Here is an 18338-nt window from a genome sequence, read left to right as displayed (position 1 = left end):
ACCAGCTGGGGCAAATGGACATTTTGTGGGAAAAGGAATTGAGGAGGCTATGGTAAGACACTACAATTGCTATTATTGTTTTTAGAGCCCTTATGCACCAAGACGTTTTCTTGAAGAAACCCATGAATTCTAATCCATGTCATTCACATATATTAGCAATAATCCAGTGATGAGTACGTGAAAGATTGCAGCATTACACCTCCTCCCTACTTCTTGTTTCTCTCTCTAGCCTACTCACCTGACTTCCTAAGGAGATGTCCTAGAATATATCAAGGAGACACAATCTGTATCTTCAGATTCCTGCTTTCAAGTGGTTCTTTCCTCTTTAGCATCTTAAATCTCCCGTCTGGGATAGGTAGGAAGGGTCTGTGGACATCATGGACCGTGTCTTATTTGACTACATTTTCTAATAAGCATTCAATAGTCTGTTAAATGAGCAAGCTGGTAAATTCAAGAACTAGAGCAGACAGAACCCAAGGTCTGCGAAAACTTAAAAAATTCTGAAAACAGACTAGGCAGAGGGCAGGGGAAGGCAGAGACAGGGTTTGCCTTGTGGTTCTGAGATCTTTAGCTGGGGCCTAGTTGAGACAGGATGGAAGGCTTCTGGCTCCAGAGCAAAGGACGTCTCATACCAAGAGCTCCTCTCTGGGCTGTCCAGTTAAGGTTTTAAGCAGATTCGCATTTAAAACAGTATCTGTTTGAATACTAAAAGTTTAAAGGGGAAGGTGAAATTTGTATGCACATAAACGCTACATTTATACAGGTAACACCACAAAAACAATGGAACCGCTAAAAGACATTCATGGTCTTCTGAACTCAATCTTCAACCGAGGGCTTAAATAATCCTTAACCAATCAACCACAGAGGTAACGGTCTTGCAGAGACACTTTGGAAACTACTATTATGACCTAGTGGGAGAGAAATAAGCTTTAGATTTAGACATACCTGAGTTTCAATCCCAGATCCACCACTTACTAGCTAGATGGACTTTCTGAACCTTTACCTCCTCAATCTAAAATGGAAATTACAATACCTACCTGCAGGGCAATCCTGAGCCTTGGAACAATATAGAGACTGAGCTTGCCACATTCACAGCATTACTAAGCACCTACCCTGGTTTCTCTGAGGTATTACAGTACTTCTACATAAGAAAACCAACTTGCAGAGAGAACAGTGTAGCCTTTGAAAGCAAACACAGGAGGCCTATCAGCAAATTACCTAAGTTTCTGAGTTGAAAGAAAAAAAAAAAAGAGCCCAATTCACCATTAATAGTAAAAGACATTCTTTAGGTAATATGCTCTCTCAAATAACTGCTACTATTCCATATTCCAACTCAGATTTATCATGTACTATTCAGCTTTCTTATAACAACCAGAATTCCTCAGTCAAGAACACTACATTCACTTTGCTCTGTGCTACAATTTGACTGGTCACAGGGAAAGTACTTTGCTCCTTTGGATCTGAGTTTCCTTACCTGTAAAGTAAATTGGACTAAAAAGTCTCTACCAAACTTTAGGACTAACATTAATCCTCCTAACTTGCCTTGAGAAATGCTACATCCATTATACATTTACATACACTATACATAGTATTTTCCTGTGAATCTGTCAACTTTTTATTAAAGTTTTTTAAATACCTGTATCATGTATCCACATACTCATTCAAGAGACATTGCTATGTACTTATGAGTCATGTGTTTTGCAAAGTACTTGAGGCTGACATTTTAAAGTACAGTTGTGGTAACTATCTCCACAGAACAAAGATGATATTTAGGAATCACCAAGGCTGTAGCATGTGTATGGCTACAGTTGGTCAAGACTGGAGCTGTGAGAAATGTAGATGCTCCTTGACTTACAAAAGAGCTAAATCTCATGTGAAAATATCCTAAGGTGAAAATGCACTGATTATACCTACCCTTTAAACAGCACAACTCAGAAACAGCACAAGGCAGAGTAGTATCAGGTTTTAACCCTCATGCTCACTGTTCTGGCTGGGAGATAGCCCTTGCCAGCACACCACAGAGGTAATACATGGTGTTTGTCACTAGCCCAGACAGAGATGACAAGTTAAAGACCAGCTTCTATTGAATGCATTTATTTTTTCACAATAGTAAAATTAAAAATTACTGCAAACTGGACACTGTAAAATGCTTCCTAATTTGACTTGACAGAAGGGTAGGAAAACTGATACATGAAAATGACCAGAAGAATGTGGCATGTGAATCTAACATTTGAAAGACGATTAACAAATAAAGAAGTATGTGAGGACAAGAAACGAGCCATCCAGGCTGGGAAGATGGCAGGAGGATAGTGAAGTTTTCACAGAAATGGAAAGAAGTTTGGTGTGACAGGCAGAGTAAGGGGCACAAAGAAGCAAGAGATGTATGCGTGAGCAAATCATGAGTGGCCTTCTAGGTCAAGATAAGGGGCTTAAATTTTAACCCAAAGATTCGGAAGGTTTAAGACAAGAGTGTAAACTCAAACAAGTTGTACTGTAGGGAAGAAATCAGTCTTATATTACAGAGAACATTGTGGAAATACATAGTATATAAATATATAGTATATAAACACTGACTTATACTGCAGAAAATATTGTGGACATATGTAAAACTTGAGGCACAGCAAACAAAGAGAGGAGACTGTTGTAAGGCCATGGAAACTTCAAGACAATAGCTAGCCCAAAGCAGGATGGGGGCGGCTGGCAGGCAATAAGCCTTTTAGTGAAAGATTAAAAAATGCCAGTGTTTCAAATCACTGTTCAATGATTCTCCCTCATTCCTGTCTCCATCACACATTCTTTAGCATACTTAAACATCATGTTCTAGATTCTGCGAATACTAATGAATCTGTTTGGTGGGGCATAAACATATTTAAAAACAAAAACAGTACCTAAGTTGAGCATCTCTAATTTGAAAATCTGAAATTGCAAATAATAAACAGTTTGGAATAGTTCAAACTTTAGAGGCACGCAACTGCTAAAAGTCTATGAACATATTCCAAAAAAATAAGCTTCTCCTGAGCCAAAAACTTCAGATAAGGGATAATCAACCTGAAGTGAAAAGAATAAAATGGTCTCAGGTATCACACAACACAGAAGACAGGATCTGATTCAGGGCAAGAACTACAGGCCTCCTGGGAAAAAGTGTTAAGTTGAAAATACCAATATTATTTTCATAAACTCGCTACACCTAAATCCTGAATTCCAATCTATGCCCGCTTCTCATGGACAGGGAAAATAGAAAAGGAAGAAAGGATAGAAGAAAGGGGAGGAACGAAGCCCCAAACTAAAAACAAGATTACTTACCAGTCAGCATAAAAATTTACTAAAGCAACATCAGCATTATCTGAAATTGAAAAACAAAACCAAAGTTATTTGTGTCTATGTGACAGTTTTCATCTTGATCTTTTTCCTGTTTATAAAAGGCCAAGTAAAGATCCACAATACTAATAACCTCTCACCCAGAAGGCCATACATAATGGCAAAGTTAGCTTATACATAAGGTAGCACTTTTTCTCTACTCTCCATTAACAGAAATACTTTCAGTGTGTCTCAAATTATTATAAGGGCAAAAAGAAATCAAATGCTGATTGGGTATGTCATGTCAACTTCTAGGCAATTCATTCTTACAAAGTGGGATGGTCCAGAGCTTAATAATCCATTTTAAATAATCTATCAGATAGTAACTGGGAACCAGCTCTGCAAGTAAAATCATCTTTAGCTGAAGAGACCTGAACAGTTAACTATTTCTCACTCTCAGAAGTCTACCTTATAACATTGTAATATCCACTTTTCCAAGTTCCTACCACTAAATACTCTGTCACATGAAAATCTCACTATTAGAATTCGAAGACTCGAGAAAAACACAGTACTGCTTCTTTTGATTAAACCCATTGCAGAGGAACTTAAAAGTGTTCCAGCACTTGAGAAACTAATACAGAAAGATGTTCTACAATTTGGAAGGTGAGAGGGACAAATAGCGCACATTTCAAGTTCCTTGTTTCACCTCACCCATTTTGGTCCACTTGCCTGTTCACTCTGATTCACAAAATGGTTTTGAATCAGAAGCTTCAACATCACACAGGAACTTACAGAAATGCAAATTGGATACAGTCTACTGGCTTCTGCCAGGAACTTAGGAGCTGGCCAAAATGGCACTGATATTAATAAGCCCTCTGTGTCTTTCTGACACCTGGTATACAGGTAATGCTCTAGAGAGCTCATACCATGCAAATAGATTCTTTGGACACTTAAAACTCCATGAACACAAAACAATGTATGGTACTCAATGCCTTTTAATTCCTGATACCTCTAACACTTTTGGTTTTGGTCATATGCAAACCAGTGACATGGTGCTTTTTTGTTTGTTTTGTTTTTTTCAAGAAGAAAGAATTTATGACCATTGCACACATTTTTTGATCTCCTGTACTGCAATCATCCATAAACCATGAAATGACCTTCCTTTAGTGTCTGCAAAAGTCAGAATATCCCAAGTTAATTCTACCTATAATCACACTGTCAGCAAACAATACATTCAATACAATTACTGAACTTAATTGGATCAATGCTATAAAAGAGACTGGAGAATAAATCATTTAATTAACGTGGACTCTTAGTAGAGTACAGTGGAAACTACAGTGTCCTAGCAGACCACCTAATGCATTATTAGGAATAGCAGTTACACCGGGACAAATAAACAAAAAAGTTAAGTCTTATAGCCCAGAAGATACACATTTAAAGAAATTTTGCTAATAACCAAAACTTAAAGTGCCTTTATAAGCTCAGTGAACTGAGCCAGACTGCCAGTTTGTTAACTATTGTAGATAACTGAAATCTTATTTACAAATTATTTATAAAGAAAACATACTTTTAAAAAAATCAAGATACTTACTTAAAATTTCATCTATATTCTCTGAATCAAGACTTGTTATTTCAGCTCTTATAGGTGTAAAAATCGAAGTTACCTGAAAAATTTTAAAATATAAAATTAGCATTTCCATAAAAAGCAAAGTAGTCTGAAAAAAATTAATAAAGTTGGCTCTACTTCTTTTTATAATATCATCTACGAACTGATTTTAATCATTATTAGTTATCCTAACCTTCGTTAGGCCAATGAAATGGGAGACAGTTAGCTTCCAGAGCCTAGTAAATAACTAAGAAAATTATAAATTTACCCAGTCATTTTGAAAGTATTGCTATAAAACTAAGTTCACGGATCCAAGCCATCATGCATCTAAGAGAGACAGCAGGGAAGAGTGGAAGAGGCCCCAAATGTGGAGCCTTGCACTGGTTCACCATCTGCTATAAGAATGTGTTCGCTGTCAGGTATTAGAAGAAAAGGAATGTTTTCATTTCACTTAATGTTGAAATCCAAGTTCTAGCTTGTCAAAGGGAATCTAGCCTAACATCTGCAATGCAGAGAAACGATGAAATTATAAACCAAAGAAGCAAAGTTTCAATTATTTTACAAAGTATTTATTCTCGGGTCCAATCTCTAATTCAATGTATCTGCTGCTCAGGGGCTCTTTTGTTCAGAGCAGAGTTTATAATGAAAATTCATTCACTGAACCACTGTTTCACAGTGAGTGAAAACTAATATCAGGTTCTAGTCAAATAATTGCCAGGTACTCCTTTGGATGCAACTTCATGGACACAGTTCCTACAACATGACAATATAAACTTTAGTAATTCACCAATAACTCAATGATATGCAGGCATGTTGATGCTAACATGTAAATACCTCAAATAATCATTTACAATAGTACTATAGGTTTACTCTTTCATCTTAAAACAAGGCTAAAGCTACCAGTAAGCTTGCCTCCAAGTTACCAGGAGGTTTACAACCAATAATTTACTACAACTGCCAGTAATGGATACACCATACTCTCTTTTAAAATGAGCTTAAATGATTAAAAGTATGCAAATAACAGGATTTTAGAAATGTTTTCTTTATTTTCAATGCCTCCAAGTTAGTTGGGAAGAGATTTCCTTCCTGTGACCACTTACTACTTATGTAGCGCAAGGAATGCCGCTCTACCCTGGCATTTGATCAACAGATGCACGAAGTCTTTCTGGCCTTCTTTCTTCTCTCAAAAAAAAAAAAGCCTTAAAAACTCTCTGACCTTCTAAAGTAGACTGTATGATACACATTAGCTAAAGCAGTGGTTCTCAACTTGTGGGTTATGACCCCTTTGGGGACTGCATATCAGATATTTACATAATAATTTATAACAGTAGCAAAATTACATTATGAAGTAGCAACGAAATAATGTTATGGTTGGGTCACCACAACACGAGGAGCTGAAGTGGCTACAGCATCAGGAAGGTTGAGAATCACTAAACTAGAGTTTTCCTATGCCTGGAGGAAAAAGATAGATCCCCATGTTTGAAGATGGAGAATCCAAGAAATCTGAACTCAGGCCTCATTGGGTTCCCTTGGTATATTCCCACTTATTTATACGTTCCCTGTTTCTTTTTTAGTCTATGCATTAAATTGTCTGCCTTGCTTGCCTTTTGTTACAGAGGTCTCAAAACTTAGAAATCTTCCCCTATACTTAAACACCGAAAGAGTCTTCCACATACATTTATGACCAATCTAAAATAACTATGGAACTCAATTATATTAGAATAGTAAGATTTATAGTTGTGTGTTGGAAGAAAAAAAACCTACAGAAACAAATAGAGTAATAAACCTGACCACTATCAAAGTCAAGTTATTAAATAACAGAATTTAGATCACCCATGAAGTCCCACTCCAATCCCACCCACCCCCCACCTGTGACCTCAGCAGCTCTGAAACACAGACACCTACTACAAGGATTGAACCAAGAGCCTGCAGCAATTGGAAGAAGAGATGGGTAGGCATCAATGCAAGAATACATTCAACAACCTAAAGAGCAATATGCCAACACCAGAAGGTAGTGGTCCTACAGCACGAAGACCTGAATATCCTAACCCAGAAGCAGCAGAAGAAAACAACCTTAAATTTAGCTTTATGAAGCTGACAAGAGACCCTTAGAAATGAAAACTTTCAGTCTGCTGCCACTGAAATCTTGGACCTGCCTGCAGCCACTGTAAGAGGTGAGTGTAGGGCCTTCTTTTGCCCACCTTCCCCCCCTCCTTGAGGCCTCACCTACTCCTATCATGCCGACTGAATCCCCCAAAGACCTGGGGGCAGACCAAACCCCATCTACTGTCATTGGAGTCTTGGACCCAGCTGCACCCACAGGAGAAGGAGAGACCCCACTGGAAGAAGGGATGAGAAGATGACAGTGTAAGAACACATTCAATAAGCCGGGTGGTGGTGGCACACACCTTTAATCCCAGCACTCGGGAGGCAGAGGCAGGCGGATCTCTGTGAGTTCGAGGCCGGGCTGGACCGACAGCCTCCAAAACAATACAGAGAAACCCTGTCTCGTAAAACCAAAAAAAAAAAAAAAGAGAGAGAGAGAACACATTCAATAACAGAGAGACTAACATGACACTGCCAGAGTCTAGGGACTCCACAACAGCAAGATCTGAACATCCCAACGCAGATGAAGCAGAAGAAAATGACCTTAAAACAACTTTATGAAGATGATAGAGACTCTCAAAGAGGAAACCTTTAAAAAAAATGGAAGCGAAAACAAACAAAAAATAGAAGAAATGGAGGAAAAGACAAACCAAAAACTGCAAGAAATAAACAAATCACTTAAAGCAAGGAAACCCAAGAAAAAATCAAACAGGTGAAGGAAACAACTAAAACAGTTAAAAGACTTGAAAGCTGAAATAGAAACAATAAAGAAAACACACACTGAGGGAATGCTGGAAATAGAAAATCTGGGTAGGGGACTGAAGAGATAGCTCAGAGGTTAAGCAAACTAGCTGCTCTTCCAGAGGTTCTGAGTTCAATTCTGAGCAACCACATGGTGGTTCACAGCAATCTATAACAGGAACTGGTGCTCTCTTCTGGTGCACAAGCATACACACACACACAAATAGAACATAGTATATGTAGTAAATAAATAAATCTTTTTTTAAAAAGGGGAAAGAAAGAAAATCTGGGTAAACGAGCAGGAACTACAGATGCAAGAATAGCCAACAGAATACAAGACCTGGAAGAGAGAATTTCAGGTATTAAGGATACACTAGAGGAAATAGATTCATATGACCAAAGAAAATCTTAAATCCAAAAAAATCCTTAATATAAAATATCCAGGAAATAGGGAACACTGTGAAAAGACCAAACGTAAGAATAATAGGAATAGAAGAAGGTGAAGAAACCCATCGCAAAGGTGCAGGAAACATATTCAAAACAATAATAGAAGAAAACTTTCCCAACCTAAAAAAAGACATGCCTATGAAAGTACAAGAAGCTTACAGAACACCAAATAGACTGGACAACAAACAAAACAAAAAAACCCAGCCATCAAAACACCAAACATATAAAGAAAAGATATTAACTGCAGCAAAGGAAAAACACCAAGTAACATATAAAAGCAGACATATCAGTATTACACCTGGCTTCTCAATGAAAACTCTGAAAGTCAGAGGGTATTGGATAGATGGTCTAAAAACAATAAGAGACCACAGATGCCAGCCCAGACTACCATACCCAGCAAAAGATATTCCATGACAAAAAAGATTTAAACTTAAATACATATCCACAAATCCACCCATACAGAAAGTATTGGAAGGAAAACTCCCAACCCAAAGAAATTAACTATACTCACAAACATAGGCAATAGATAATCCCACTTCACCAAAAGTTAAAAAGGAGTGGGGGGATTCATACACGATACCAATAGCAACAACAAATCCAAAAGAAACAAGAATCAACAGTCAATGGTCATTAATATCAATGGTCTTAACTTGCCTATAAAATACACGGGCTAACAGAATGGATACAAAGACAGAATCTAATCCATCCTTCTGCTTCATACAAGAAACACACCTCAACTTCAAAGACAGACATTACCTCAGAGTAAAGAGTTGGGATAAGATTTTCCAATCAAATGAACCCAAGAAAAAAAGCTGGTGTAGTTATCAGAATACCTAACAATACAAAGGAACCCACATTTGTAAAAGAAACATTACTAAAGCCCAAATCACACATAAAACCTCACCCACTAGTAGTGGGAGACTTCAACACCCCACTCTCACCACTAGACAGGACAACCAGACAGAGACGTAACAAAGAAATAAAGAAACTAACAGAAGTGATAACCCAATTGGGTTTAACACACATCTATAGAATATTCCATCCAAACACAAAAGAATATACATTCTTCTCAATACCACATGGAACCTTCTCTAAAATCAACCACACACTCGGCAACAAAGCAAACCTCAATAGGTACAAAGAAATTGGACTAACCCCCCTGTATCTTATCAGACCACCATGCTTAAAAGTTAGAATTCAACAACACAAATTACAGAAACATTACAAATTCATGGAAATTGAACAATGTACAACTGCACCATTCCTGGGTCAAAGAAGAAATAAAGAAAGAAATTAAAGACTTCGTAGAATTCAATGAAAATGAAGACACAACATACCAACTTATGGGACACTTTAAAAGCAGCGCTAAAAGGGAAGTTCATTGCACTAAGTGCCCACATGAAGAGACTGGAGAATAGTCACACTAGAGAATTAACGGCACACCTGAAAGCTCTAGAACAAAAAGAAGCAAACTCACCCTGGAGGAGTACATGCCAGGAAATGACCAAATTGAGGGCTGAAATCAATAAAGTAGAAACTAGGAAAACAAGACAGAATCAATGAAACAGAGTTGGTTCTTCAATAAAATCAACAAGATAGACAAATCTTTATCCAAACTAACCAAAAGGAAGAGAGAGAACATGCAAATTAATAAGATCAAAAATGAAAAGGGGGACATAACAACAGATACCGAGGAAATCCAGAGAATCATCAGGTCATACTTCCAAACCCTGTCCTCCACAAAATTCGAAAATTTAAAGGAAATGGACAATTTTATGGGTAGATATAACTTACCAAAAATTAAATCAAGAACAGATAAGCAATTTGAATAGAACTATAACCCTTAATGAAATAGAAACAGTCATCAAAAGTCTCCCAACCAAAACAAACCCAGGACCAGATGGTTTCAGTGCAGAATTCTACAAGAAATTAAAAGAAGAGATAATATCAATATTCCTCAAATTGACAATAGAAGCAGAAGGGTCATTGCCAAACTCTTTTTACGAGGCTATAAGTACTTTGGTACCCAAGCCACAAAAAGACACAACTAAGAAAGAGAACTAGAGACCAATCTCTCTCATGAATATCAATGCAAAATTACTCAATAAAATACTGGCAAATCGAATCTAAGAACACATCAGTAGAATCATCCATCATGACCAAGTAGGCTTCATCCCAGAGATGCAGGGATGGTTCAACATACAAAAATCCATCAATGTAATCCACCATATAAATAAACTGAAGAAGAAAAAACACATGATCATATCACTAGATGCTGAAAAAGACTTCGACAAAATCCAACACTGCTTCATGATAAAGGTCTTACAGGAACACAACTAAACATAAACAAAGGCAATATACAGCAAGCCCACAGCCAACATCAAACTAAATGGAGAGAAAATCTATGTGACTCCTCTAAAATCAGGAACAACAAGAAAGTTGGCCAATCTCTCTATATTTCTTCAATATTGTACTTGAAGTTCTAGCTAGAGCAATAAGACTACAAAAAGAGATCAAGGGGATACAAATTGGAAAGGAAGAAGTCAAACCTTCACTATTTGCAGATGATATGATAGTTTACATAAGTGATCCAAAACATTCTACCAGGGAACTCCTACAGCTGATAAACACCTTCAGCAAAGTGGCAGGATACAAGGTTAACTCAAAAAAAGTCAGTAGCCCTCCTATATGCACATGATAAATGGACTGAGAAAGAAATAGAGAAACATCCCCCTTCACAATAGCCATAAAGAACATAAAATATCTTGGGGTAACTATAACCAAACAACTGAAAGACCTGTATCACAGAACTTAAAGGAAGAAATTGAAGATATTAGAAAATGGAAAAATCTCCCATGCTTTTTGACAGGTAGGATCAACATAGTATAAATGGCAATCTTGCCAAAAGCAATCTACAGATTAATGCAATCCCAATCAAAATCCCAGCAAAATTCTTCACAGACCTTGAAAGAACAATACTCAACTTTATATGGAAAAACAAAAACCCAGGATAGCCAAAACAACCTTGTACAATAAAGGAACTTTGGAAGGCATCACCATCCCTGACTTCAAGCTCTACTACAGAGCTATAGTAATGAAAACAGCTTGGTATTGGTACAAAGACAGACAGGTAGACCAATGGAATCGAATTGAAAGTCCTGATATTAACTCACACACCTATGATTTTTGACAAAGAAGCTAAAAATTATGCAATGGAAAAAAGAAATCATCTATAACAAATGGTGCAGGCATAACTGGATGCTGACATGCAGATAGATCTGTTATCTATTGGCATGCACAAAACTTGAGTCCAAATGGATCAAACAACTCAATATAAATTCAGCCACAGAAGAGAAAGCAGAAAGTACTCTTGAACAAATTGGTACAGGAGACCACCTCCTGAACATAATGCCAGTAGTACAGACACTGAGATCGACAATTAATAAACGGGACCTCCTGAAACTGAGAAGCTTCTGTAAGGCAAAGGACAGAGTCAATAAGACAAACAGCAGCACACAGAATGGGAAAATAATCTTCACCAACCCCACATCTGACAAAGGGCTGATTTCCAAAATATGCAAAGAACTCAAGAAGCTAGTCACCAAAACACCAAATAATCCAATTAAAAAGTAGGGTACAGAACTAAACAGATAGTTCCCAATAGAAGAATCTAAAATGGCAGAAAGGCAAAATGCTCAACAACATCCTTAGCCATCAAGGAACTGCAAATCAAAACAACTCTGAGATACCATCTTACCCCTCTCAGAATGGCTAAAATAAAAAACACCAATGACATTTTATGCTGGAGAGGATGTGGAGAAAGGGGAACACTCCTCCATTGCTGTTGGGAGTACAAACTTAGACAGCCACTTTGGAAATCAGTATGGTGGTTTCTCAGAAAATTGGGAATCAATATACCTCAAGACCCAGCAATTACCCCCTTGTGACATACACTCAAAGGATGCACATTCATACCACAAGGACTTAAGTGTTTACAGCAGCATTATTTGTAACAGCTAGAACCTGGAAACCACCTAGATGCCCCTCAACTGAAGAATGGGGAAAGACAACGTGGCACATTTACACAATGGAGTACTACTCAGTGGTAAAAAACGATGACATCATAAAATTCGCAGGCAAATGGATAGAACTACAAAAAAACTATCCTGAGTGAGGCAACCCAGACCCAGAAAGACAACTATGGTATGTACTCACTCATAAGTGAATATTAGATGTAACCAGCAAAGGATAACTAGCCTATAGCCCATGATCCCAGAGAAACTAGGTAACAAGCATAACCCTAAGAGAGACATACATGGATCCTTCTGTGAAGGGGAAATAGACAAGATCTCCTGAGAAAATTGGGAGCATGGGGGAGTGGGAGATGGGAGAAGAGGGAAAGCGGAGAAGGGGAGGGGAGGGGAGAGGAGACGATGTGGGAACTGGATTGTCGAGATGGGGGAAGGACAGAGAGGAAGAGCAAGAAAAGACATATCTTGACTGAGGGAGTCATCGCAGGGCTAGTGAGAAACCTGGCACTAAGGAAACACCCAGGAATCCACAAGGATGACCCCAGCTAAGACTTTAGTGGAGAGAGTGTCTGAACTGGCCTTCCTCTGTAATCAGACTGATGACTGCCTCAATTATCGTCATAGAACCTTCATCCAGTAACTGATGGAGCAGGCGCAGAAATACACAGTTAAGCACTTGGCTGAGCTCCCACAGTCCAGTTGAAGTTTGTTGGCAGACATCTTTGTCCACTGTCTTCCAATAGCAGGGAGCTTCTTCAGCATTATCTAGAGTTTTAAAAACTTGTGGGAACCACAACATCTTTCCTTTGTTACCCTCCCCACCTCCCTCAAGGCCACCTGCCTGGCCAGTAAAGCCAGTACTTAGAAGACACCAGACCCTGCCCCACTTTTTGCCTCTCTATACACACAAAGCCTACTCTACCCAGTACCTCTTCTAAACTACCACACAGTCATCCTTTAAGCTGGTTTTCTTTGTAGAAATGGCTTTCCTTTCTCAATAGCCCAGTATGCTGAATAGAAATAGATCTGAAAAAGGAGCCAAAGTCAACAGGAGTTACTAAGAAATACACTGCCATGCTGATTACATGCTAAAGTGAAGTATTTCAGGAAAAACATTTGGAAAATGTTTTATTAGCCACTCTCTCAATATTAGGCCAAGTTTTAATTGTTATAATACTAACATATGCCTGTCCTCACTACTGCAGCATGAGATGCTCTAGCACGCAATGTTAAGCCTCAGCACTACTTCTCTTTGTGAAAGAGGCACTAACCATCAGGACCTTCTTTGGAGTCAAGAATAAATAAACAGTAATACACCGGGCGATGTGTCACACACCTTTAATCCTAGCACTCAGGAGACAGAGGCAGGCGGATCTCTGTGAGTTTGAGACCAGCCTACAGAGTGAGTTCCAGGACAGGCTCCAAAGCAATACAGAGAAACCCTGTTTCAAAAAACCAAAAAAAAAAAAAAAAAAAAAAAAAAAGCCAAACCAAACCAAAACCAAAACAGTAATACCAAAGGTTAATTAGTTTAAATAACTTCACATGAACTGTGCATAATTTAATAAATACAAATTCCTACTTCCCTTCTTATCAGAAGTTTCCATCCAAATAAACTCTTAATGGGAACCATTAAGAGACCATATATTATGATGGTCTCTAAATTGAGTATCTCCCATGGAGGCTAAACTAATCTTTCTGAATAGGGGTTGGTGTGCGCAATTCCTCTGACAACAAACCTCCAAGGACTTTCTATCTACAGCACAGAAGTCTCACTCCACTATCAAGCATCTAGTGTCACTTGCAAATCAGCTGCACCTTCCCTCCCAAGTTACCTCCTACTGGTCTCCACTGATACCCTATGCTCCAACTAAAATGAACTAGAGTTACAGTAACCACACATTCTAACTGGATGGAGTAGCACATGCTTGTAATCGCTACACCATGGAGGCTCAGGCAGGAAGATCGTAAGCTTCTGGACAGCCTAGACTATACAATGAGATCCTGTCTTAAGAAATAAATTCATATTTGCTGTGTGGTGGTGGCGCACGCCTTTAATCCCAGCACTCGGGAGGCAGAGGCAGGCGGATCTCTGTGAGTTCGAGGCTGGGGTGGACTGACAACCTCCAAAACAATACAGAGAAACCCTGTCTCGTAAAAACCAAAAAAAAAAAAAAATTCATATTCATTCTAAACACACACACACACAAGCACACACCAGAAATAAATAAATTCTAGCTTTCTTAAGAGACCCCAGATTAAGCCCATTGTCTTGGAGTTTTATATAGTTAATACCAACCCTTTGCCTCTATAGGCAGGTTTTTTTTTTTTGGTTTTGGTTTTTGGAGACAGAATTTCTCTGTTTAACAGTCCTGACTGTCTTGGAACTCACTTTGTAGATCAGGCTGGCCTCAAACTTACTGTTTGAGATCTGTGTATAGGCAGTTTTTCAGGCAAAAAGTTATACAAAGTCACTGTAACAGACCCTTGGTAACTGAAAGGAACTGTACCACGCTCTTCACCAATCCCGAATCACGAAGTATTACCTCCCCATCTAATGAGAACAGAGTAAGAATGAATAAACAATGGGACTGCTAAGCCAATCCCTAGCCTCACTGCACTGGCAACAGAAGGCTCTGCTCAAGAGAATAAAATCAGCAACTCAGAACTTTCTTTAAGTTATAAATTCAGAATGCAAAAGTTCCCAGTGCCTGCCTGCAGTTCTGAAAGCACTTCTCCTTGTTCTCTGTGCTTTACTTGTGTCAGGCGTGACCACTGCCCAGTTCAGTACCCAAGTCAACAGGCACCTCCCTATGAAGGTCTTCCTGGTCCCAGATAACAGTATTCATTTCAACAGTGACGCATTTCTCTTGTGTCAACTCCTAGAGCACTTTCTACAGAACATCAACATACTATTCCTAGATAAGAAATGGGAGAAAGAGGTCAAAGAGAATAGTCAACAAATATTTTTTAACAAGTTTGAGAAGAATAAAGTTAAAACAAGGAATGAAACAATTTGGACTTAAATTATGTAACAGAGAAAAAATGATGCCTGGGGAAAATTTGGAGAAGTAATCTGCCCTACCCATCACAGAAGCTCGTCTGCCTCACTGATCAACAGCTGCCCTGAACCCCAGAGGCCTCCTTTCAGTTTCCTTTACAGGCTTGGGCATGACTCCAGAGAGTCCAACACAAAGGCCATCCACTAAGACTCACCATTCAGCATGGTGACTGGAGTTAATAATAATGTACTCGAAGGGGGAGCTCATGGGCCCCACACTGATAGCTGGGGAACCAGCATAGGACTGTTCCAGACCTCCTGAACAAGGATGTCAGTGAGGAGGCCTGGGCAATCTATGGGGCCTCTGACAGTAGATCAGTATTTATCCCTAGTACACGAATGAACTTTGGGAGCCCACTCCACATAAAGGGATACTCTCCTCTGCCTAGACACATGGGGGAGGGTCTAGGTCCTGCTCCAAATGATATAACAGACTTTGAAGATCCCCAATGGAAGGCCTCACCCTCCCTGGGGAGCAGAAAGGGAATGGGATAGGAGACCGGTGGGGGACAGGGGAGGAGGGGAGGAAGAGGGAGCTGGGATTGACATGATGTAAAACAAGCTTGTTTCTAGTTTAAATTAAAAAAAGAAAAAATAATTTGGTACTCGAAAACTGAGAAGCAATTAGATCACAAATGTTCACATCACAAAACAAGATATGAAAGGTGATAGATATGAAAATTACTTTGATTTAATACTTTTATAATGTATACACACATCAAAACATTATGATGTAAATTGCAAATACAATCTTCATTTGCTGGTTATACCTTAATTAAGCTGAGGGGAAATAAAGAGACTCATCAGTAAATCATTACCAGAAAGAGACAGCTACATCACCCTGGTCAGTAGAAATCCAACAACTGTACTGCACCAGCTGTAAGGCAAGAAAAGGATGGCACGGCAGTTTTAGGATTCGCGGCTAATAAAATATTAGGCAGGAATAATTATCAAATATCCTTCCTGTTGGTGAGACTCACATTCATGGATGTGTTTTCTAGGCTTTAAGGATTGAGTTTAGAAAACAAGAAGCATTTCTGATGCATTTGTTTGTTTAAAGCCCAACATCTTAAAATCTCACTGTTCAGTGTGGCCCTTGACCCTGAAGCGTTGGGATTATCAGCCCAGGCTAATGAATATAAACTTTCATTTTAATATGACTTCCAGATGATTCCTATGCAGAGTAAAGTTTATAATGCACTGTTTTAGTAAACAAAGCTTTTACTCTAGTGACAAGCATATATATTCATTTAAAACTCTGTACAAAGTTTATATCCTCAAATATGAACACAATTGACAAGTTTGTGATAATTCTGTAGTGACATAGATTGCTTAACTTCAGGAATATGGAAAATCTGTAATTTTATTAGAAATTTACATGCTATTTTGTAAAATACATTGCCTTTTCCTTAAAAACAAATGGAAAGGGTATTTCTGCATCAAATTACTGGCATAAATAGCTTGTATAGAAAATGTTTTCTCTCTGTGGCACTGCCACTATCAACGGGCATTATGTCCATCGGACATTTTGTAGCTACGGCTTAGGTGCTTGCCTTTTTGTATAAGATTCTCAAAATCCTTTACAAAGCACTTGCTATGTCTCCCTATAGCAAGGAACAAGTGATGTATCAAATAATAGCCCTCTTGCATTTCTAATCCATACTGACAGTCAGCCTACCACCTCAAGTCCTGATGCCATAGAACCCAGGCTGCTTCTGGTCCCTGGAGGCCACTTGCAATGTCAGCGTACTCCTTTTCTCGGTTTTGCATTACTGGTGGACAACAAAGCATAAAGGGTTTGCAGCTGGCTGTAAGGAGCTAGATGCTGAAAGGCCCCTGGAGAAAAGAAGCTGAGGCTGACAGGAACTAAGGGCCTTGAAGTCGGATATCAATCAAGGCACATCTCATACTGTTAGCATTCTCAAGAGCAATATAATGAAGTAGAAGTTCAAAGAGAAAGGAAAAACAGGACAGACTACCTAAGACTGGGAAGCTATTTTTAACCCTTAGCATTCTCTTCTGGTACCAGAAATCTATTAGGCACCATCAGAAATATGTGTATTTGCGGACAAGCATCAGAGAAATAAAAAGCATTCTCCATCAGCAGAAAACTCATGTGGATATCAGGAAAGATACATTTTCTACCTACCTCCTTTAACATACCCAATTAATATAATCCCCGATCTCAAACTAAGCCAGTAAAATGGTCACAGGCAAATACAAAGAAATAAAAGTTGCTGCAACTCATACATTTTGCTACTGTTTGATCACACATGGATTTCCAATAAAAACTGATGTCATCTGTTGTTTGTCTTCACCACATCTAAATATGGGATGAACTAAATTAGCTGGAAGACAGTGTAGTTCTCTGAACTTTAGAGGGAATGTTCTTAGTATAAAATGACTTTCATGGCTGGAGATAAGAGTCTTAATGTGTGAAAGAATTATTTACTGAAAAATCACATTTTGTTCTTCTAGACCCCTAACTTTGAGCAACTAACAGAATTTTGGAGAAAAGTCAAGATCACGACTTCATTCTTTTCCTGCACACACCCAGGAACCTGTAGATGAGGGGTGGTGGCAGTGAGGAGACAATATTCAGTGTACAGTGGTCTCCCAATTAGCATACAGAACCGTTCTTGCAAGTTATATGCTACAAAAATATTTGCAAGTATATGCCAAGAAAAAATTCCAACAGTTCTTTGAGCCACACTGTTTTCTTCCCAACACACCTGATAAAAGAGAGTGACAGTCTGCATTTAAAACACTCCCTAAAGGCCATGAAGGGTTGCTTGCCAGACTGTGGCTCCACTGGGACCCTGAAGTCATGACGGAAGGAAGTCAGGTAGAGGAGACAGGGTGTTGGCCCTATCCCATGCCTTTTGTTTCTCAGCGGCCATGACGAGCTCAGCATGATACACTGCTGCGCTGAGGCCTGAAGGCAAGCAAGCCAACCAGATACGGACCAAAACATCTGAAACCATGAGCCAAAATAAATCATTTTGCCACGCTTCGGTAAGACTTGAGTCAAGTTAACATCGAATGACTG

At 38.8% G+C, this 18338-nt stretch overlaps 1 protein-coding gene across 1 annotated transcript in view; it reads right to left on the bottom strand.

Moving 5' to 3' along the window:
• Positions 1-18338, bottom strand: part of Erp44 (endoplasmic reticulum protein 44) — a 77812-nt gene that overhangs the window by 35627 nt on the left and 23847 nt on the right. The window contains exons 2-3 of the mRNA XM_005078722.4: positions 4889-4961; positions 3304-3343 (exon numbers count right to left, since the gene is read on the bottom strand). Coding sequence (XP_005078779.1) covers positions 3304-3343; positions 4889-4961 — 113 coding nt within the window. The remainder of the gene's footprint in view (positions 1-3303; positions 3344-4888; positions 4962-18338) is intronic.

Source organism: Mesocricetus auratus, unplaced genomic scaffold, assembly GCF_017639785.1.
Source record: "Mesocricetus auratus isolate SY011 unplaced genomic scaffold, BCM_Maur_2.0 Super-Scaffold_6730, whole genome shotgun sequence".
In the NCBI taxonomy this organism is placed as follows: Eukaryota; Metazoa; Chordata; class Mammalia; order Rodentia; family Cricetidae; genus Mesocricetus; species Mesocricetus auratus.
Note: the sequence above shows the minus strand (reverse complement) of the source record. Positions and strands in the feature narration are given on the sequence as shown.